This window comes from Phacochoerus africanus, chromosome 2, assembly GCF_016906955.1.
Source record: "Phacochoerus africanus isolate WHEZ1 chromosome 2, ROS_Pafr_v1, whole genome shotgun sequence".
NCBI lineage: Eukaryota > Metazoa > Chordata > Mammalia > Artiodactyla > Suidae > Phacochoerus > Phacochoerus africanus.
The window spans coordinates 241,890,441-241,912,750 of NC_062545.1; the positions used below are offsets into that span (position 1 = coordinate 241,890,441).

Consider the following 22,310-nt stretch of genomic DNA (forward strand, 5'->3'; position numbering starts at 1 on the left):
TATCAGCTCCACTGTCGCCTCCTCCTGGAAGTCTTCCCTGATTCCCCATACAGAACTTGCGTGAATAACTGTTTCTGAGCGTGTGTCCCCACCCATGAGCTCCTAATGTGAAGCGGGGGCCTGGTACAATCAGGTTGCTTGGTGTATATTTGATGAATAAATGAGTTAGCAAATGGAAGGAATAATGAATCATGAAAATCAGTAACTCTGATTTAACTTTAACAAGACAACAAAGCCCTGAAACTGTATCTATGATGGAAGAATAACATTCTTCTCCATGGAAGCATCCCTCTGCATTAGATATATCTAAAATAGATCATTATGTTAAAGAAAAAAATAAATGTACCCCTTTGTGCATCTTGCCTTTCTTTCTTTTTTTTTCTTTTTAGGGCCGTACCCATGGCATACAGAGGTTTCCCAGGCTAGGGGTCCAATAGGAGCTACAGCTGCAAGCCTACACCAGAGCCACAGCAATGCCAGATCCAAGCTGTGTCTGTGACTTACACCACAGCTCACGGCAACACCAGATCCTTAACCTACTGAGCGAGGCCAGGAATCAAACCCACAACTTCATGGTTCCTAGTCGGATTTGTTTCCGCTGCGCCACCATGGGAACTCCATCTTGCCTTTCTTAAAGTACAATGTCTACTGTGCCTAAGAGCACCTCACCCAGAATATTTTGTTAAGAATTTTTTTTATTGTTGTTATTTAACATTGAGATACAGGCTGAATTGACCAAGGCCACATAAAGGCACAAGAGTGGAAATATCTGCCAGGGACTGGCTTGACTAGTTTTGTACTGACTTTTTGTCTTGTTCTATTTTGCAGCCAGAGCCCATGCGAATCTGTGGTTAAATTCAGTGCTGTCTTTACTTAGTTGTGCCCTGCCTCATCCCACAAGTCTCCAAAACATCTTACACAGGTTATCTAAAATTGCAAGATCAGTAATGTATACATGTAAGGATAACCTGATCCCCTTGCTATACAGTGGGAAAATTTAAAAATTATATAAAAAAAAATAAATAAAATTGCAAGATTTTCCTTTATAATGAGAAAAATGAAGCCAGAGAAAACCAGGATAAGAATGTAAGCAGAACAAAAAAAAAGGGAGTTTCCTTCATGGCTCAGCAGTTAGCAAACCCGACTAGTATCCACAAGGACGTGGGTTTGATCCCTGGCCTCAATCAGTGGGCAGGTTAAGGATCTGGCATTGCTGTGAGCTGTGGTGTAGGTCGCAGATGTGGCTCAGATCCCACATTGCCGTGGCTGTGGTGTAGGCCAGCAGCTGCAGCTTCAATTGGACCCCTAGCCTGGGAACCTCCATATGACGTGGGTATGGCCCTAAAAGACAAAGAGGCCCCCCACCCCCGCCAAAAAAAAGAATGTAAGCTGTACAGCAGAAACTGACAGAAAAATGTAAATCAACTATAATAGAACAATTAAAAATATTTAAGCTGGAGGCTAAAGTGAGATGAGGCACAAATTGTATGCCACAAAGTTTTATCCCAATTATTTGAAACATATTTGGCTCTAAGCTTCCCAGAAGCTATAGCAAAAAAAAAAAAAAAAAAAAAAAGAAAGAAGAGTTACATGAGGAAAACAGTAATCCAAAAAAGGAAAAAAGAAAAAAGAAGTTCCCACTGTGTCAAAACGAGATTGGCAGCATCTCTGGAGCACTGAGACGCAGGTTCAATCCCAGACCAGCATGGTGGGTTAAAAGATCTGCAGCTGCAGCACACATCACAGCTATGGTTCAGATCTGATCCCTGGCCTGGGAACTTCCATATGCCTAGGGGAGGCCAAAAAAAAAAAAAAAAAAAAAGAAAAAGAAAAGTAATCTAAGTGCACAGGTGACTGTACAGGAGTACTGACACAATTGAGAAGTTTCTCTCATGGTTCTTTGAAGACAGGGACACCACACCACCATCAACAATATGCTTTCACTGTAGCAGTATCACAGGGGCTAGTTTTTAGATTCTCCTTCAGTACAAGATAATAGCCTCCAACATATCACAACAATGTAAATCAATAATACTTTAATAAACTTTAAAAATGAAAAACAGGAGTTCCCGTTGTGGCACAGCAGAAAGGAATCTGACTAGGAACATGAGGTTGCAGGTTTGATTCCTGACCTCCCTCAGTGGGTTCAGGGTCCAGCGTTACCATGAGCTGTGGTGTAGGTTGCAGACACAGCTCGGATCCCATGTTGCTGTGGCTGTGACGTAGGCCGGCGGCTACAGCTCTGATTAGACCCTTAGCCTGGGAACCTCCATATGCGGCAGGTGCGGCCCTAAAAAGACAAAAAACCCCAAATAAATAAATAAATAAACAATAAAAATAAAAATGAAAAACAAATAAAAAAAATAGCTTCTAACACAGCCTAGTGGCCAAGAAGTCCCATCCTTCTCTCCCCTTTCAGCAAACTGTGACTCAGCTCTTGAAATCAGCTTGGTAGCTCTTGCAAGGACACCTGCCTCTCCAGGAGTGATGCTTCAATTAAGACTGTACAGGCAGAGGACTGGGCAGTGATACTCGTGGCTTTAGAGTCAGACGACCTGGATCTCAGATCTACCACCTACCAGCTGTATGACCTTGAATTAGTCCTTTCATCTCCCTGAGCATCAATTTCTCATTACTAAAATGGAGTGGACTATCCAATTTGCAGAATTCTAATAAATATTAGAGCTAAGATATAGGAAGTGCTTGGAACACAGAGGCCCTCAAAAAATGATGGCTGCTAGCAGGTAGTCCAAGACATATATTATCTTCCTAATAATGTATATTCTCAGACCACTTGGGTGAGGGCAAGGAGGTCTACATGCTGACAAGCCAGTTCTCTGTGTATTTACTCAGTGTGTGAATACAGTGTTCAAGGCCACCCTAACCAAGATGAAATGTGGTGGCCAGTGGCAGAACCCCCGCCTTACCTGCAGGAGCTGTATAGGATTGCGTTCCTGGCTGATACTCCAGACTTTGTCGGAGAGACTGTTCATGACATTGATTTGCTCCCCACAGGACTCGATTTGCTCTCTGTACACCTGGAGGGCAAGCTGTGTGTTTTTATCAATAAATTTCTTGGCCAGAGCTTCTTCTTCATCAAGTAGCAATCTGAGTTCAGTGAATTTCCCTGTCAGCCAGGTTTTACTTGACTCTGCATGAGCCTGAAAAAAATTAAAAGATAAACAAAAAAACCAGATGCAGATGTTATGATTGCCAACCAGGAAATCCAAAATTATCAACATGAAAAAAAACGTAACTTCTAAAAAGTGAGTTCAGCACTTATTAAAAGCTTTCCTAGTACCACCTAGAACCAACTAGAAAATGCATGGAGAAATAAAGACCTTTTATTTATTTATTTATTTAATTTTGTTTGCTTTTTAGGGTCGTACCTGCGGCATACGGAAGTTCCCAGGCTAGGGGTTGAGTCAGGGCTGCAGCCGCTGGCCTGCGCCACAGCCACAGCAACATGGGATCTGAGCCACATCTGCAACCTACACCGCAGCTCATGGCAATTCTGGATCCCCAACCCATTGAGAAAGACCAGGGATCAAACCTGCATCTTCATGGATACTAGTCGGATTTGTTCTGACAATAGGAACGCCAAGACTTTTTTTAAAACAGTAGGAAAAAATAGCAAAATATTTAAAACTAAACAAAAATTCTAAAGGCCTAGATAAACAAAAGCATAAAATTCATATTAAAAAATCTGAATGCATGGAAGAAAAAAAAAAACATATTCCTGGCTGGGAAGATTGATTACTATAAAGATGCCATTTGTCTCCAAATTAGTCTATAAATTGGATGAAATCCCAATTAAATATGCATATTAAACAAATGTTAATCTATCATCAGGAGAATAAGCACAAGGGACGCCAAAACTTGCTTTTAAAACATCAATGAAGAATAAGCTGCCTTATTAGATATCAAAGCAAACTGTAAAGTTACAGGATTTAAAACCATGCAGCTTAGGCACAGACAAAAAGATTAAGAGCACAGAATAGTTTAGAAAAGAATATATAAGAGTTCCTGCCATAGCACAGTGGGTTAAGTATCTGACTGCAGGGAGTTCCTGATGTGGCTCATGGGGTTAAGAACCTGATGTATATCCGAGGATACAGGTTTGATCCATGGCCTTGCTCAGTGGGTTGGCCTTGCTCAGTGGGTTAAGAATCCGGCACTGCCACAAGCTGTGGCATAGGTCAAAGCTGTGGCTCAGATTCAATCCCTGGCCTGGGAACTTCCATATACTGCAGGTGCAGCCATAAAATTAAAAAAAAAAAATTTTTTTTTTTTCAGCCAGCACACTGGAAGAATGTTAACTGATGGGTAACACCAAGAGTCTGTAAGGGTGTGTGGAATAGGCACTTACATACACACCTTACATACACTGCAGGGAGTAGTGTCTACTAGCACTGCATTTTACAAGGTGATATGTTAACATCAAATTTTTAAACACTTAAATCCTTTGATCCTCTTGTAGGAACTGATCTTAGAAAATGGTTTCACATGTGCACAAGGATTTGTGTACCAAGATGCTCACCATACCATTGCTGGTGATAGACAAAAGCTGGACAAAATTTTCATTATGAGATATATAAATTATGCTGCTTTCATACAAGGAAATAACATTTAGTGATTAAAATGAGTGCAGTGTTCTGACACGTGCTACAACGTTATGGGTGAACTTTAAAGACATTATGCTAAATGAAATAAGCCAGACACAGAAGGTTAAATATTACATGGTTCTGCTTATGTGAAATGTCTAGAATAGGCCAATGCATAGAGATAGGAAGTAGACGAGAGGTTACCAGGGGCTAGCGGGAGGGGAATGGGAATAAGTGCTTAATGATTACCGGGTTTATGTTTGGGGGTAACAAAAAAAATTTTGGAAAGAGTACTGATGGTTGTACAACACTGCGAATGTAATTGATGCCACTGAATTATACACTGAAAAATGGTTAAGGAGTTCCCTTGTGGCACAGCCGGTTAAAGATCTGGTGTTGTCATTGCAGTGGCTTACTGCTGTGGTGTGGGATTTGATCCCTGGCCTGGGAACTTCCACATGCCTTGGGTGCAGCCAAAAAAATTGGTTAAAATGGTAACTTTTATGGTATGTGTACTTTACCCCCTCCGCCAAAGAATACAGTGGACCTGTATGTCCTGTTGTGGGAAGCTAAGACATCATGTGAAAAAGGACAAGTTGCAAAAATAATACATATAAGATGGTCCCATTTATGTAAAAGATAACCAAAAACTATACAGATATATGTATCTGTATGTTTGCAAGTGCATTTAAAATGTTTGTTAGTTGTGGTCACGTCTGGGAAGAGGTGTGGGGCTGGGGGAATGGTCAAAAAGGACTCTGTACTTTCCATAGCTCTACACTATCTTTCTTTTTTTTTTTTTTTTTGGTCTTTTTAGGGCCACACCCTTGGCATATGGAGGTTCCCAGGCTAGGGGTTGCATTGGAACTGTAGCCGCCAGCCTACGCCACAGCAACATCAGATCTGAGCAGCATCTGCGACCGCCACCACAGCTCACGGCAACACCGGATCCTTAACCCACTGAGCGAGGCCAGGGATCAAACCCGCAACCTCATGGTTCCCAGTCAGATTGTTTCCGCTCCTCTACACTATCTTCTAATATACTATTTAAATTCTTAAAAATGAGCATGTGTTCATATATTACGAGTATAATTTAAAAATAAAATCATTAAAAAAAATTAGTCCAGCTTCCTTCCTCAGCCCAATTGTCTGTGCAGCCCACCCACATAGCAGAAAGCCCCTTAGCCCCCTGGGCAGGCATGGGGGTGGGCACACTCCCCAATGATGCCATGTTCTCTTCTTAGTGGGAGGGGAACTGTGGTTTGGCAGCATCTAGGGGATTGGTTTCCCAAAGTCCATGTTTCCTGTATCATGTTCTAGGCAGTGCTCAGGCTCTGAGGCTAGCTTATACCACCACATGCCACATAGATTAAATTGGCTTTGGGTTGGCTTGGGAATTTGTCTACATTTAACAACGTGGTTTCCATGGGTCAGTGATCCTGGACAAAATATATCTTTGTTGAATGACTAAATGAAGGAAAGAAAATGGGTTCTAAACCCTTGATTTCTCAACACATTTTGGAGGCAACATATGTAAACAGAAGACCTTTCTGTAGAAACTGAGAGCAAATCTCTTTTCAACCAAACTGTGTTCCAAGCAGTTTCTACAGATCCACTTTGTAAAGAATATACAAAATCAGCTTAATGACACTATGCATTGTTATAAGTCCCGGCGTAGAAACACATCCACCGTAAGAAAATTTAACGTGTAAGCAGATGAGGCTGATTATGCAATATGGCTTAAAAAAAAAAAAGATGGAAAGAATTCTGGCAATCAAACAAGAAAGTACATTGTCTGGTCTGGGACACATTAGTTCAAAGTGAAACTGAATCCCAGATCCAACTGGGCTGGTGTTTGGACACTGCTGGGCAGAGCCTGGCAGAGAGTAGTTGAGGGTCTAAGAACTGTGGGAGAAAAACTCCTTGAGCAGCGATAAAGCCCTGGTCATGGGAAGGTGAGGAGTTTTGCATATGGAGAGCTAGCTGCTACATGAATCCATCTCTTTCCAGGGTCTTGGATGCCCGTCTGGCTCCTGTGGATGGTGAGAAGCCTATGAGGAGAATGGAGAGAGTGGTTTTGCTGAAAAGTCAGTATGACTTGGGACAATCTTGCTGCAGGCACCTCTCACAGGTTGCCACCAGGGAAAGAGGCATGCTCTCCAGCCCTGCCCGGGCCATGTTAGCTCTGGTGTCTCCCGGACTCTGACTTAGGCAGCGGCCCACAGGGGAGGCAGGGGGTGGCCATGCTCAGCAGGGCTGATGGAGTCCAGAGGCATCGTCAAGATCAACAGCACAGCCTGGCCAAGTCCTCATCTTCCCATTCCCAGTCTGGCAAAAGTTGGTTTATGTCAAACTGCTGGCCCCCTGACCCCATGCTGTGATTCAGTCCCTACAGCACTGGTGGGTCGCAGGGAAAGTCACAGAAACCAAAACTGAGGCTGTTTATTTTACTCCCAGTCTAGGCCTCCGTGTCTCATGTCCACTTCCTGTCTGGATGCCTACAGGCCCAATTTCCAGGATCCTCTTTCAGGATGGGTTTGATCAATGGGAAGAGGAACTAGAGGGAGGTCAGAGGGTGAGGGAAACGGAGCAGCCAGGGCATCCCTCCCACAAGGGCCATGCTGCATTCCCAAGTCGCTTCCACCCTCCGACTCTCACAGGACAAGCCCACTCTGGTTCCAGCTCCTGCCTAGGTGGCCCAGACTCCTGCTCTCTGAGAATACCACCTGTTCCCTTGTCCCTGCAGGCAGGGTTGCAGTTGCTTCCTGCCAGTGCTGCCTCACCACTGCTATGTTGGTTTCTCTGCCTCTCTCCTGTTGTGTCTCCATTACCTGCATTCGTCCCCTCTGTCCCAAACCCTCCAAGTGGTTCCCATCTTCCTGAGTGGACAGTGATGGATCCAGTTGTGGCCCCAGGTCCCCCATGCCCTCCTACATGGCCAATGATACGTTATCTCCTCTTCCCATGTACCCTCATTTCCAAGGGCCTTTCAGCACTGACAACCTACGCCCATTCTTTTTTATTTTTATTTATCTTTTGTCTTTTTTAGAGCCACACCTGTGGCATATGAAGGTTCCCAGGCTAGGGGTTGAATCGGAGCTGTAGCTGCCAGCCTATGCCAGAGCCAGAGCAATGCCAGATCTGAGCTGTGTCTGCGACCTACACCACAGCTCACAGCAACACCAGATTCTCAACCCACTGAGAGAGGCCAGGGATGGGACCCGCAACTTTATGGTTCCTAGTTGGATTTGTTTCTGCTGCACCACGATGGGAACTCCCCTATGCCCATCCTAAATCCCTACCAGGTGGTTTGGATTCAATAGACAGTTACCAACCTGAAAAAAATATATATATATAATGTATTTATATACCTTTTGGTCATTGTTTACAAAAGTATCAAAAGCTCACCATGGAAAATTGGAAGATTTGAAAGAAGACTATAACTACTTCACCATAGTGTCATCTCATTCCAGTGAGAGTAAAAAGTTAGGGTGGCAGGCAAGTGTTGATTCCTTTTTTCCATTCACCTGGCATGTACCAGCCCCTGAGGAGCCATGATGGGGAAGCAAACAGTCTATTAACAAAGATGTCAGAGAAAACCATTGAATGGGTGTTGGTTAGGGATTAATGATCAAGTCCCTGATTGCTCTCTGGAAAGGAGTGGTTGGCTAGGCCTGGTTGGCTAGGGCTTCTGAATACTAGACTTTGAACAATTATAAACTTTATTGGTTTTAATTTGTTTACCAAGCTGTTTTATGGATTAATTTTCAGGCAAGTGGCCTTTTTCCTAGAACTGCCTCTGTGTAAGCAAGGATACAGAGGCATGGTTGCAGACCTTCCACAAACCACAGCTGCCACAGTTCAGCGGAATACGTAAGAGTCGCTATAAAAATCTGTGCCAGCTGAGCCAGGTGATTCACTTCTAGGAACGTGTCCCAGAGGAAATACATCAAGGCACCAAATAGCACTGCAGTGCTGTTTTACATGAGTGACAAACCAGAGGTGATTGAAAAGTTCAACATTAGGAAAATGGCTTCATGAATCCTGGTCGATATCATAGAATATACAGCCTCTAATTGATAAAGAACTTTTGTTGTTGTTGTTGTCTTTTTAGGGCCGCACCTGCAGCATATGGAGGTTCCCAGGCCAGGGGTCGAATCAGAGCTGTAGCCACTGGCCTACGCCACAGCCACAGCCATGCAGGATCCAAGCCGAATCTGCGACCTACCCACAGCTCACGGCAACGCCAGATCCTTGACCCACTGAGCGAGGCTAGGGATCAAACCCGCAACCTCACGGTTCCTAGTTGCATTCCTTTCTGCTGCACCACGATGGGAAATGACACAGGAAAGGTTCGGGTCTTAAACAAAAACAAAATCCCTGTATGTAAAATGACATATAGTTTTGGTCAACAAGGAAGAAGGAATTGACACGGGAAATCCCCCTCCCTACTTCAAACTCATGGAAATGCTGATAAAATGAGCAGATTCAAAAATTAGCTGACCAAGTTAAAAAAAACAAACCCATAAACCAAGCAATCCACAATCAAGTAAACAACAACAAAAAAGGAATCGTCAGGTGCCAAAAACAAAGAGGGAACTGGACATCTGATCTGTGGGCGGGAGCTGAGCTGTGTGACCTGGGAGGGGTGGAGGTGGAGGGCCATATGACAGCCCAGCACACAGGGGCCTGGTCACCTAAGAGGGCATTCTGGGCACCTGGTGTCATTCCATCTGGGAGTAAGAAGGGGGGCTACCTGACACGTCAAGACAAATTTACCGAGAGCTGCTCCATCCGGGAGCTAGGCACCAATAAAACTCCACTCATTGGCCTGGGGAATGGGCAAGGAATCTTGTCATCTAGCCAGGGTCACGCACCACCTTTGTAATTTCCTACAAATCTGTAATTATTTCAATTTTTATTTTTAATTTTTGCTTTTTAGGGCCACACTTGTGGCATATGGAGGTTCTCAGGCTAGGGGTCCAATTGGAGCTATAGCTGCCAGCCTACACCACACTCACAGCAATGCAGGATCCGAGCCATGTCTGCGACCTACACCACAGCTCATGGCAATGCCAGATCCTTAACCCCCTGAGCGAGGCCAGGGATCGAAACCGAAACCTCATGGTTACTAGTCGGATTTGTTTCCACTGCACCACAACTCCTATAATTATTTCAAAGCAAGGTTTAAAAGTTGGAGAGAAGGTTCAAAGAAAGAAAATCATTCCTTAGATTAAGCTGAAACCTAACCCCTTAGACTTGCCACATGGATCCTCTTTCCTCAGGGGCCCCCAAATATATCTGCTCAGAGATTTCCAGATAGGGAGCCTGTGCCCCAGCTCAGTTATTCTGGATCAACAGCCTAAAGCACTTCCCCCATCCCTTTGGGTGTGCCAGCTTTCAGTTCCCAAATCCTTTTGAAGGCACATATTTGCCTGAGCCCAGAGTCCTGCTCTTGAGGACACGGCATGATTAATAATTAAGCCGGGGCCACAGTAAATCACCACAGTCCCCAGCAAACTGGGGTGTGCAGTCACCTGAAAGATAACGGATGCTGGGCAAACAGGGGGCTAATTCTGTGGCCTGTTCTGGGCCTCAGCATCTCCACTCCACTGTAGGCCTGGCCTCAAGAAGCCCGGGTACCAGCTACTCCCATGATCAGATCCCATCTCTCTGCCTGACTTGTGGTCAGTATGCCTGACTAGAGGCAGCTGAGGCTGAGAAGGGAAGGGACTGGCCCTGTTCACCAAAAAGGCCCCTAAAGAGCAATAATGTTTTCACAGTCAAAACAGCAGCTTGGATAATGTCAGCCTCAAATTCCCACAGAAGAATCCACTTAAACATCATTGAGAAAGGAGAAGCCTGAGAAAAGCACATATTTACAGAGTATATTTATTCCTATTTGCTTTCTTTCAACAGTAAAACCTAAACAGCGATTTGCATCTTCCTTACCTTGTATTTTTGCTTTGCCTAAGGCACTCTGGGGTGCAGGGAATGGCAGAAAAAAAAGGCTGTTGATCAATTTTGTCAGGCGTTTTGGGGCAAGGCTAGGGCACTGGGCAGAGGTAGATTCACCACAAAGCTGATGAAACAGAAGCCCCAGGCCCTTCCCTAGCATGGCCCCTTCATGGTCTTGCAACCAATTTTGTGTTCTTTTTCTCAAAAGGGCCCCCTAAATTATAAAAGCCCCAGGCCCCACCAAACTTGATCCACCCCTTTGAGGCTGGTTTCCATTTTCCCTTGGAAATGGACTCCATATTGGGGAGAACCGTGCATCCGAGGGGAAACATGGACAGCGCAGTAAGAATAAGGAATCGTCAGCTACTTGCCTTGAGCTTCTCAGCAGCGTCTTCTATCTGGGTTATGTTGCCAACTTGCTGCTGCTTCTTGGATGCCAACTGCATTAAACATTCTTGGGTGAGGTTCTGTATGTGAAGGAGTTAGGAGAAAAGTCTCAATGCTGTCAATTTTGAGGTAACAAGGCACCCAGGGCTCATCTCCTCCCACCCTTGTATTTTTTTCAGCTGAGGTATCTGAGAGTCAGCAGGTGAGGTGACTTGCCCAAAGTCATGAGGCAAGTCAGAGGATGAGCTGGAGCTAGGGCCCCCTTGCTTCTCAGAGGCTCGCATCAGGTATTTACCAAACCTTGATGTGTCCCCTTTTTTCTAGGACAGTCTTGTTTGTGACCTGCTTTTCCAGACCCTCAAATAGGATCTTAAGGCAGGAGGCTTGGGGTCAGGGGAAGAGCTTTCCCCTAATGCTAATGAGTACCTGATACTTGCCTGGCCTTGTGCTAGGAGCTGCCCTCATGGAACTTGCATCCAGGGTTGATCTGTGATCCTCTGGCCTGGACTGGGGTTCAGAGGACATGCATGTGAGAGAGGTCCCCTACCAGAGATGGCTCCCTTCCACATCATTGCTTTCTGCAATTGCTATTTCTCCAAAGCCTGCTCTGGGACCCTCTCCCCCCCAGATGTGACCTTACCTCTATCTTCTCACCGCTTGCCTTACACTTAGCTCTTGGGCCAACTTGCAGCTTCCTGAGGGCAGGCCAGCTCCATTCTTAGCTCCCCCATAGGGACCAGGGTGGATCACCCAGAAGTGTTTGCTAAATTGAGCATACTTACAAGGGGCTGCCACCTTCAAGTGGAGAGCTGGAGACACTCAGCAAGTTATGAGCCCAAGCCCCAGAGGCAGACTGAATCGCCTAGGTCTGACTCCAGCTCTTCCTCCCTATGACCTGGGCCAGTGACCTCACCTTTCTAAACCTCAGTTCCCTCCCCTGGCAAAAGGGGCTAACCCCATAGGGTTGCCGTAGAGAATGAGAAGTACACAAAGTGCTTGCTGTAGTGCTTGGCGGAGAGGCAGTGCTCAACAGGTGTAACCAGTATTGTGTTTTAGTATCCAACAGGCGCTTGCTACTGTGTGCACAGTTTTATTCTACATGGGGGAGTAGAGTGTGGTGGGCTTGGAAATACAATAGTAACCCAAGTATAAGCCATGGCCTCAAGTGTCAGGAGTACATCCTTTCCCGTGATTTCTAAGCCTTCAAGTCCAGCTCCTGTCCATCAGTCAAGGACAACCCAGCCTCCTGGTGCCTGTGCTCTCCAGACACAAGGTGCTTTTCCTGTCTAGGTACCTGGAAAAGACCCATTTATAATTTTCATGGGCAGTTCCAGTGGCACCTCCTCCAGGAAGTCTTCCTGGGCTTCCTGTCCCTGCCTCTTTGGCTCCCACTGACCCCTGTCTCAGGCTTCCCAATTACAATACCTATCATACTGTATTGCGACTGTTTGTTCTCCCAATACCGGCCAAGGAACTCCTCCAGGTCAGGGGAGAACCCATCTATTCCTTGACTCATGGTACAAGGTATGTGCTGAATGGATGTCTGAGGAAGGAATGAATGGGCAGATAGATGACAAATGAACAAACAGGTGAGTGGGTGGGTATGTGGATGCCTTTTAGAACCAGAAGCCATATTTCTGAAAGCAGCCTTGTTAATTCTGAAAACAGTGGGGTTTGGGTTTTTTTTGTTTTGTTTTGTTTTTTTCTTTTTTAGGGCCGAACCTATGGCACATGGAGGTTCCCACGCTAGGGGTCAAATCGGAGCTGTAGCTGCTGGCCACAGCCACAGCAACACAGGATCTGAGCCATGTCTGCAACCTACACCACAGCTCACAGCAACATCCACAGCAATGGATCCTTAACTCATTGAGCAAGGCCAGGGATTGAACCTGCCTCCTCATGGATGTTACTCAGATTTGTTAACCACTGAGCTATGATGGGAACTCCTGAAAACAGCATTTTGAAGAGTTTATTATTATTATAGCCATTTTCTAGATAAGAAAAAATTAAGACCTTGGAAGCAGAGGCAGGCCTTGAATCTGGACTCCACCTGCTAGATCGGGCCCCACATAGCCCATTCACACCTTGGAGCTCCAAGGGTGACACAATGTGATGGCATTAAGTCTTGCTGTGCAGGGGATAGGTCAGGGTGAGGCTAAGTTAATCATGGGTGACTTCCTGAAGGTGGAAGTGGTAGAATCAACGTGACAGAAAGGCCTAGCCCAGAGAGGTGGAGGGATTTGACCAGAGTCAGGGGACAAATTTGGCCACAAGGCTGGAACAAGAGTCCAGAGCCCCTTCCACTATTAGGATTAAGCATGGGTGAGAGCTCCAACGTGAGATCGGCCCATAACGGGCAGTCCTGGGTTCAAGACACCTGTCTCTGCCTCCAGAACCTTCCTCTTCCTGTGAAGCGGTCGTCCTGCGGTTATGAGCGTGGAAGGGAGCGGGCGTGGAGGGGGAGGGGCAGAACGGCTCAGGCAGAGGGCCATCGAGGCTTCTCCCCAGGGCCATGGGGCGGTCCACAGCCCCTCTGAATTCCAGGAGGCAAGACCAGAGGAGGTGTTTGTGTGGCTTTCTGGGGCTAGACGCCTGTTTTCTAAGTGGGACGGATTTTTTTCATCTTTGTTACAAGGCAGATTTTCTTCCAGCCCTAAGGCAGCGTGGTGGACCCGCTGCGGTGGAGGAGGTTCGGGATATCAAGTTCTCACTCAAAAACCCACCTTTTTCTGAAGCTAAAAGATGGCCTTGGCTCACTGCCGCCCTTCCTTGGGCTTCAGTTTCTCTTTCTGAACAGGTCGGCCGCCTAGAGAGTCTCTGGGCCGCCTCGGGGGCCCTACCGGGAACTGTCAGGGGACCCGGCACGCCCTTCCCCGCCCGTTGCTCCCAGGCTCGCGTCCCCGCGTCCCCACCTGCACGCGCGCCGCTTCCTCCAGCACCAGGCAGACCGGGTGGCCGCGGTGCGCGCCCAGCACCGGGCAAAGCGCGCACACGCAGCGGCGGCAACGGCGGCAGAAGAGCTCGGCCACGCGGTCGCCGTGCTCGCGGCAGCGCCGGCAGTGCGCTTCCTCAGGGTCCCCCGGGCCGAGCCCCTCAGGTGTCCCGCTTAACGCCGCTGCGCCCGCCATTCACCCCCAAGTTTGGGGTTGCCGCCGAGCCGCAAAGGGTCGGCGGGGAATCGAAAGCGGAGCGGTGGGGCGGGGCACTCCCGGCCGGCCCAGTTCCGGCAGGGAGAGACAGATGGCAGGGCGCTGCGGGCAGGTCGGAGAACAGCCGCGGTATCCTCACCCTCCTGACAGCACGATGCTCTCCTGACATCACGATGCTCTCCTGCTGAAGCTCGCCTGGGCAGTAAGAGCTCAGGCCTGGTCTCCTGGCTCTGTGTCTGGCCTGGAGGCAGCCACAGCACAAATGGGGGCTCACTTCTAATGGGCTAACTGGAAGGAGGTGGGCTTCCTCGCCCAGTGACACTCGTCCAGTCCTGATCAGAAAACTGCCGCCCTTTGGAAGGGACCATAATTGGCTCTGGCCTTCCAGGATGTTGCACATTTATCTGCACTTTTCACTTTCCCTATTTCTTTCTCTTTTGGCCTTTCCCCAAGAGAAATAACCATTCCTCAATTGTGAGAGACACTCTGGAAACTCCAATTCCCCTCACATAAAGCTTCGGCATTCTCAGAGTGTAAATTGGTACAGGCATTGAAGAAAAGGGTATGGAGGTTTCTCAAAAAATTAAAAATAAAACTACCACATGATCCAGCAATCCTACTTCTGAGTATATCTGAAGAATATGAAGTCAGTATCTCAGATATCTGCATTCCTATGTTTATTGCAGCCTTATCTACAATTGACAAGGTATGGAAACAACCCAAAGTGTCTTTCAATGGTTAAAGAAGGTATGGTATGTGTATGGATATATAGTGAAATGTTATTCAGATTTAAAAGAGGAAATCCTGCCATTTTCAAAATGAATGAGCCTGGAAGGCATTATGCTAAGTGAAATAGGCCAAAGACAAATGCTGTATGATATCTAAATATGTGGAATCTTTTTTAAAAAAAGATTTCTATTTATCCTCATAGAAGCAGAGTAGAAAGGTTGTTGCCAGGAGCTGGTGGAAAGGGTGGGGTCGGGGAAAGGGTACAGACTTTCGGTTATGGAATGCCTAAGTTCTGGGGATCTAATGAACAGCATGGTGGCTACAGTTAGTAATACTATACTGTAATTTAGTACACTTCAACAATTTGAAGTGTGTTGAGAGTGGATCTCAAATGTTCTCACCATACGCAAAAAAAATGGTGATGACTATGAGGTAATGAATGTGTTAATTAATTTGTGTTAATTATTTCATGGTGTATTCATATATTAAATCATCACATTGTATACTTGAAGAAATCACCAACAACCTAAATATATGCAATTTTTGTCCATCATACCTCAATAAATCTAAAAGTCTCGGCTCCCACTTACAAGGCCCTTGGCTCTTTTTTTTTTTTTTAAAGGAGCTAGGGGTCCAATCGGAGCTATAGCCGTGGGCCTTCGCCACAGCCACAGCCACGCCAGATCCGAGCCTCATCTGCGACCTATACCACAGCTCATGGCAATGCCAGATCCTTAACCCACTGAGTGAGGCCAGGGATCAAACCCGAGTCCTCATGGATACTAGTTGGATTCGTTAACCTCTGAGCCACGATGGGAACTCCCTGGCCCTTGGCTCTTAATACCCTTGCTCTCTGCCCTGTCTATACTCCATCCTTTGCTTGTTTCACCAGGGAGCAGGTGGTTTTCTCCCCTTGGGACACTCTTTTCTTCAAATGCCCTTTGCTGCATTTACTCTTATTTATTCGTCATCTTTCTGCCTAAGTATCCTCTCCAGGAAGCCTCCCTTGTTTCTTCTCCGAGAACAGCCTGCGTGTCCCCTACTCTGGCCCTTCCCTTCCTTCCGACCACAACTGAAAACTCTTTGGAGGCCAGGAACCAAGTCTGACTTTCCTGTTTCACAGCCAAGTTTCTGACCCACACAAGTAGTTCCTCACAGGTATTTTCAAAAGTTCACTTTATGCCAACTTCCTTTTACGAAGACCTACATTAGTGCTTGTTTTCACTAACAGAAAGAAATCTGAGGAAGATTTTCACTTTTATGAAAAAAAGACAAAAAGAGAAAAGAACATTCAGTGTTCGTTTTGCAGCACGCCGTTACAGAGGCAGCATGCACCCCGTGGCACCCCAAGCAGTGAACATGGCCCAGCAAATTCCTTCTCCAGGAACTACACACAGCATCTTAACATCAAGCTGCCATAGCTTTGAACTGTGTCTATGAGCATCTGTGGGTTATCTTGATTTATTTTGTGTATCTGTTAGCAAGATGTGATAAGGTAATTGCTTCTTCCAGTTTGACTTGTGAAAGGTTTCATGAGAACCCTCTCCTCTCAGATAGCGAGGGAAACCTGTCACTGGTATTTGTGAAACAAATCAAGGGACGCTCCATCTATTAAAATGTCTAGGCATATGTTGTTTATTATTTTGTTACCTTCTTTCCATTGCACAATTCCACATCTATTTATTTTCACTTTTATTTTTTTTTTTACAAAGGTACAAGGAATTTCAGAAACAACATTAAAACAATCAAACTGTTTCAGGCACGGTTTCTTATTAAAAGCATAGATCGATTTCTGACTTCCCGCTTCCCTCTATGATACAATCCCAATGATTGTAGAGCTGAGGTGGATACACCCCAAAGTTCATCTCCCAATGCTGTCTTCATTCTCAGAAAGGTCCTGAGTCAACAGGCAGGGGGCTCTTAGGGCATGGAGTAAGGAGATGAGTACATATTCTGCTTGCCCTGAGCCTGAGGGCCCCGCAAAGGCTGGGCGAGTTCCACTTCATCAGTCAAGACCAAAAATGTAATTTTAAAAAATGGCTTAAAAAAATATCTGATAAAAATTACCTATCCCTCTCCCTTGCTGTGAAATAATTTAAATAATTTATTGTAGATGTAAAAAAAAAAAAAAACAAGAAAAAGAAGTTTGTTCTTGGATGCCTTCGCATTGCTTTCAAGCATGAAGTCTAGGTCCCTTAGGGATGGGGAGAGCTTGAGAAGGAAGGGATGGCTCTGGGCAGAGGAGGCATGCGGGAAGCTCTCAGACTAGCCCTACCTCCATGCCTTGCAGCCAGTACTGTGGGCTTGATGATTCTTCATTCTCTGGGGCTAGGTCTTCCCTTCTGATCTTGGAGATACCAATACCTAGCTGACTCATAGGAGAGTAGGATGTGTCAGTGAGTGGGGGTAGGAGGGCTTGTAAACTCTAAAGTGCCGGCCACAAATGAGGTGAGAGAGGTAGCCCCCTCCAGTGAAGCTCTGCTCCCTACAATTCTTGGATTTAGCCTTTGGCAAGCTTGGCGGGCCCCTAGTGACTGAGTAAACACAAGGAACGTGGGCATCTGGTATGTGTGGGCAGACAAGAGGACTCAGCCATGGCTAAGGGAGGGGGAAGTCAGAAGCACAGAGCCCTTATTGTGTTGCAGCTGGGGGTCCGAGACACCTAGGACAATGCTTCTTGACTTTTTTTAGGAGCTTCCAGCCTCGACTTAGAAGATCGGGTTGGAGTCCCAAATCCTGTCTGGTGCTCATTGTTCTCATCTTTACTGCAGATAGGACCAGCCCAGTGAGTCTCTATCCTCACCGAACTGCAGAATCACCTGGGAACTTATAAAAACATACACAAGGCCAGGCCCTACTCTGGAGCTTGGGCCTCAATTGGTCTGGGGTTGGGTCTGGACCCTGGCATTTCCTAAATGCTCCCAAGGGAATTCTAATGTACAGCCTGACTTGAAACCTACCGGGCTAGGTGGCCTCCTGCAGTCCCCATCTTAGCTCCAGGATCGCCCTGTGCAATGGGCAAAACTCATCGTCTGCAGCTCCTTGGTAAGGAGGGGCACATTTAACGTCCCAGTCTCTACTGGGCTGTTGTAAAAGAGGACCGTGGAGACAGGGCTCAGAAACCGATTCACAAAGGAGGGACACAGAAAAACCCTCAGGCTGAAAGGGAAGGTCAGGCTCATCTGGTCCCACTTCCTTGCCCAGTGCAGTCATCCCTCTCCAGCAGCCCTCATGGGTGGGCGGCCATTCAGTTCTGCTAGAACACTTCCGGTGCTGGGGGCTCCCTATCTCCTGGGGATCTCTTCTGTGACTTTGACCTGACATCTGCCTACATTGTCCTGGAGGAGGCAGACTCTGTGCCCTGAGGACTTTGGTGGTGGCTGTCAGTGGTCCTGGGCACCACTCTGCTGTCTGCATCGCCACATGAGCAATAGTGTCTACCCACATGTAGCTGATTCTGGTGAAAAAAGCATGGCCTCCTGTTTGTGTTCTACGATGAGGCTGAACCTTGACTTACTTCCCTGAAAGTAAACTTCCTCTGCCCTTTGTCAAAGTCTTTTGAGTCCCTGCAGCAAACCCAGATCATTCACCCTACCTGTAGTTTTCCTCAAGTCATGGCCAAGGTTTCTTATCTCAGGTGGCAGATTCTACAGAAAGCAGTGCATTCCTGGGGCCCCCTGGTTTAGATGAAGAAAGTGAGACCCGAGAGGAAGTGACTTGCAAGAGGTCACTGAGCAACTTGGGGGCACAGCTGAGGCCAGAACCAATAGATTCCTGCCCCGTGGGCTGAGAATTGCACAACTGCTGTAGCATAAACAGCAAACAGACAGACCCAGGAGACCAGGAGCTCAGCTCAGCTGTGCCATGAACTCTCTGGGGACCTTGATAACTTGCCTTTCTCTGGGTCTCAGTTTCCCTACCTGTAAAATAAGGAAGTTGGGCCACATCACTGGGTTTCAAACCTCTAATTTTTTTTTCTTTTAGTAGCAGAATTACATAGCCCATGGAAGTCAATATTTAAAACAGAGGAGGGGAGCTGTCTGGTTGGAATGCGGGTCGAGGGCACTAGCTTTTCACATAGCCTTCACCCCTTGCGATGGACCTCAGTTTGAAATCCACAGGCAGGTTCACCTCGTAGGTCCTTCCAGCTCTAACTTTCTACAGTGTTCTTCCACTTGAGAAGTTGTCATGGACCCTTCAAAACAATTCAACAGAAGGCAAGGCATCATCTAAGAAGAGTCAATTCAGACACTGTTGTTTCAAGAAGGCAAATAGAAAATCGGCACCAGGTCCCACTGGAATCTTTCAGTGACCAAGAGTTTTGCTTCTGGTAAAAAATATAGAAATTGTGGCGGTCTCGGGGAAACTGCGGTTTGGTTCCGGACCTCCACGTGGAGCCAAGTGGTGTCCCTGAGGGCGGAGGAGGGCAGAAGCCTCTGCTCAGAACCTTTCTGAGCCCATCCGCAAGTTTTTGATCTCCAGTTCCAATTGTTTGGCCTGGACCTCGCGCTGGGTCAGCAGCTCTCGGAGCCTTCGGATTTCCTCCTGTTGCCGATAGAACATCTGCAGCAGCTGGGAAAGTACAGAGCAGAGGAGAAGGTCACCTGGGTGCCCAGGGATGCAAGGGGCAGGATATCAGCAGAAAGAATTAAACATCGCCCCTTTTGACTCAGAAAGATAGGAGGATTAAATTAGAATGGCTGAAACCTGAGGGGCTTCAGAGATTTTTTACAAAAACAATAAATGAAAACAATAAATGAAAATTTAAAAGACTTGACACTTCAGACATTTTTGGCCTCCTTAGATTTCCACATGAGTGGAACAAAAGATATGTGGCCCTGAAGTTTTGGAGATGGAAGTTTTCACTGTGCGACCTCCAGCAAGTTACTTACCCTCTCTGAACTTCAGTTTCCTCCTCTGAAACTAGAGGTCAGAAAACTAACCTCAGCAACATTACAATATTGCTGCTATAGAGAATGGTACTAGATGTCCAACAGGTGTCCCCCACTAAAGATCATCATTATTCCACTGGATGCTGATAACACCCCTATGGGGGTGGTATTATTAGTACCCCCCTCTTCACCACTGAGGAAACCGAAGCTAATACGAGACTCAGCCCTCAGGTCCCAGGCCCTGGAGTTAGCAGTCAGTAGAGCCAGGATCAGAATCCTGCTGTGAGACTCTGGCCATTGTGGTTTTAGCTACTACATACTGACTTCCAGGGCTGTTGAGAAAACCCAATAGATACAGAAAATAAATCCAAAGTGCCTCCCTACCCAGAATGTGGCACACAGTAAACACTTAGCAAATGCTGACTGTGAGAGCACAGAAAATCCTAGAGTATCAGAACTGGAAGGGTCTTTAATATCCACCAAGTCAAACCCTCTTCATTTTACAGGCGGTTCCCCACCACCTATAAGGAAACCCACCACCTTGGCATACAGATGGTGCTTATTATCTGTTTGTTGAGTGAATTAGCAAAATGCGTTGAGCGGCTAGGCTAGGCCATGCAGCTGGTTATTTTTCTCACCCATTTTCCTCCCTCCTGATTCCAGCGGCTCACAGCTGCCTTCCCTCCCCATGCAGACCCACCCCACCCGTGTTCACACCTCATTCTCTGTCTTTGGTGGGGGGCATTCGAAGATGTCAAAGCCATTTGTGAGCCAACTTTTCTTCTCCTCCAGCCTGTGTTCTGTTGCCCACTTTGGCGCCCTCTCCTCCAGCAGAGAGAAAGGCCTCTGGCCATCTTCTGCAACCAGCCTTTCTGTCTGGTTGAAGAGCCGAGGCGAGGTGGGGGCTGTGGAGTTGGAGAGAGGTCTCTCTGGGGGCAGAAGCCGGGGGCTCAGCAGCTCGGAGCCAGGCCTAAGGGACATCAGGACTGGCCCTGGGAGGGAGGCAAAGGGCTGTGTGAGGACTGAGTGCCCCTGAGCAGATGGCACAGGGGCACTGACACACACAGGCACACACAGGCAGAGCCACATGCAGGCAGAGAGATACACGTGACAGGTGTGGCAGATTCGGCCACATACAGACAGACACAAACCCACAGACTAGGGCAATCTGAGTACAAGTGCATATTTCTGTGATTACCAAGCAAGGCTTGGTTTGCAGGAGCTGCCCCAAACTCCGTAAGCTCCTCAGGCAAAGCCTTAACTTTGTTCTGTAACGACAGTCTGGCCTGGGTTGCACTCTGCCATCTACCAGGGCATGAATTCTGCCAACACCCCGAGAAGCAGGGGAGCTAGGCACCACAGATACAATGAGGAAACAGAGCCCAGAGAGAAGTGAGACTGAGAGAGACACATAAAGCTGCAGGGTGGGAGTGGGGGTGGGAGCATGCGCTGCCTTGCCCTGCGCTGCCCTTATGTTCACCGGCCAGGGAGGGAGAGTCAGGGCAGGCAGAGTGGACAGAAGGGCTGCTGCCTAGAGGGTCTCTGGGGTCAAACAGTAATTGTAGAGGTAGCCAGAGGATGGGTGGGGCAGCGTCCAGCGGAGATTATCCAGTCACTGCACAGCCCGGGGTTTAAAGATGTTTTCCATGGAGCAAAATCCCTTGATTCAGAGGGAGTTTCCTGAGCCACCTGGGACAAGTTCCTCCCTTCCTGGATCCATCTGTGACTAACCAGTGGGGTCCAGTGGTCAAGGACCAGTCCTCTAGGGTTACAGGAGAACATAAACACCAGCCAAAAACTTCCCAGCTACTTGGGGCCACTGCATTGACTCCCCACATTCACCCGAGGCCTTTTCTCACCTTTATTTATTCCACTGAGCCACTCCTGGGCCGTCATAGAGGGCTGGGCACCTGGCGTGGGTGGGTAGATGTCCTCTTGGTAGGATTCTGACTGCGAGAGAATCAGGACAGTGAGGGTGGAGAGCCCCCTTAGTGATCTGGGGGTGCAGCTCTCCCTAACCTCTGTGAACTGAGGAAACTGAGGCCCAGAGAGCAAAGTGACAGGCCCAAGGTCACAGAGTAACTCAAGAGCAGAGGTGGGGTGACAGTCGGGACTCCTAGCTCCCAGGGACAGCTCACTGACCAGGAGAAAGGCCTTTCCTTTGAGGCTATCAGCTGCCCTGTTGCTGCCCCAGGGGGGTGGGCTCCAGGGTCCGAGTCCTGGGGTCCTTCTTTCTCCTGGAGGGATTCCCCACCTCCCTTGCAGACAGCCCTGCCACCCTTACCCGTCGGGGTACAATCATGGATATGGGCTCAATGAGGCTTTTGGTTGTAATCAGCTTGTAGAAGCGGAAGATCTCGCAGGAGGACACTTCGAGACCTCTCTTTGGCATAACACCTGCGGACAGACAGCCAAGGGGGGCCCAGAGGTTCCTCAGGGTGGGCTGCACACCTGGAAGTGAACAGAGACCACCCTCCTCCCACCTCCCTTCCTTCAACAAACAGTCCCACACACTAGGCCAGGCCCTGTGCTGGGGAAAAGGGGTTGAAATCATTCAGACTCTGCCCCTACTTTCGAGGATTTAAGTGATT

General features: G+C 47.4%; 2 protein-coding genes across 2 annotated transcripts in view; both read right to left on the reverse strand.

Moving 5' to 3' along the window:
- Window positions 1-14,134, reverse strand: part of TRIM14 (tripartite motif containing 14) — a 28,850-nt gene extending 14,716 nt beyond the window's left edge. Inside the window, exons 1-3 of the mRNA XM_047768010.1 lie at window positions 13,862-14,134; window positions 10,934-11,029; window positions 2,928-3,161 (exon numbers count right to left, since the gene is read on the reverse strand). Of these exons, the coding sequence (XP_047623966.1) occupies window positions 2,928-3,161; window positions 10,934-11,029; window positions 13,862-14,077 (546 nt within the window). The 5' untranslated portion in view covers window positions 14,078-14,134. The remainder of the gene's footprint in view (window positions 1-2,927; window positions 3,162-10,933; window positions 11,030-13,861) is intronic.
- A 2,304-nt stretch (window positions 14,135-16,438) lies between these two features.
- CORO2A (coronin 2A) overlaps window positions 16,439-22,310 on the reverse strand; it is a 56,918-nt gene continuing 51,046 nt past the window's right edge. The window contains exons 9-12 of the mRNA XM_047768018.1: window positions 22,004-22,116; window positions 21,579-21,669; window positions 20,437-20,711; window positions 16,439-19,399 (exon numbers count right to left, since the gene is read on the reverse strand). Of these exons, the coding sequence (XP_047623974.1) occupies window positions 19,268-19,399; window positions 20,437-20,711; window positions 21,579-21,669; window positions 22,004-22,116 (611 nt within the window). The 3' untranslated portion in view covers window positions 16,439-19,267. The remainder of the gene's footprint in view (window positions 19,400-20,436; window positions 20,712-21,578; window positions 21,670-22,003; window positions 22,117-22,310) is intronic.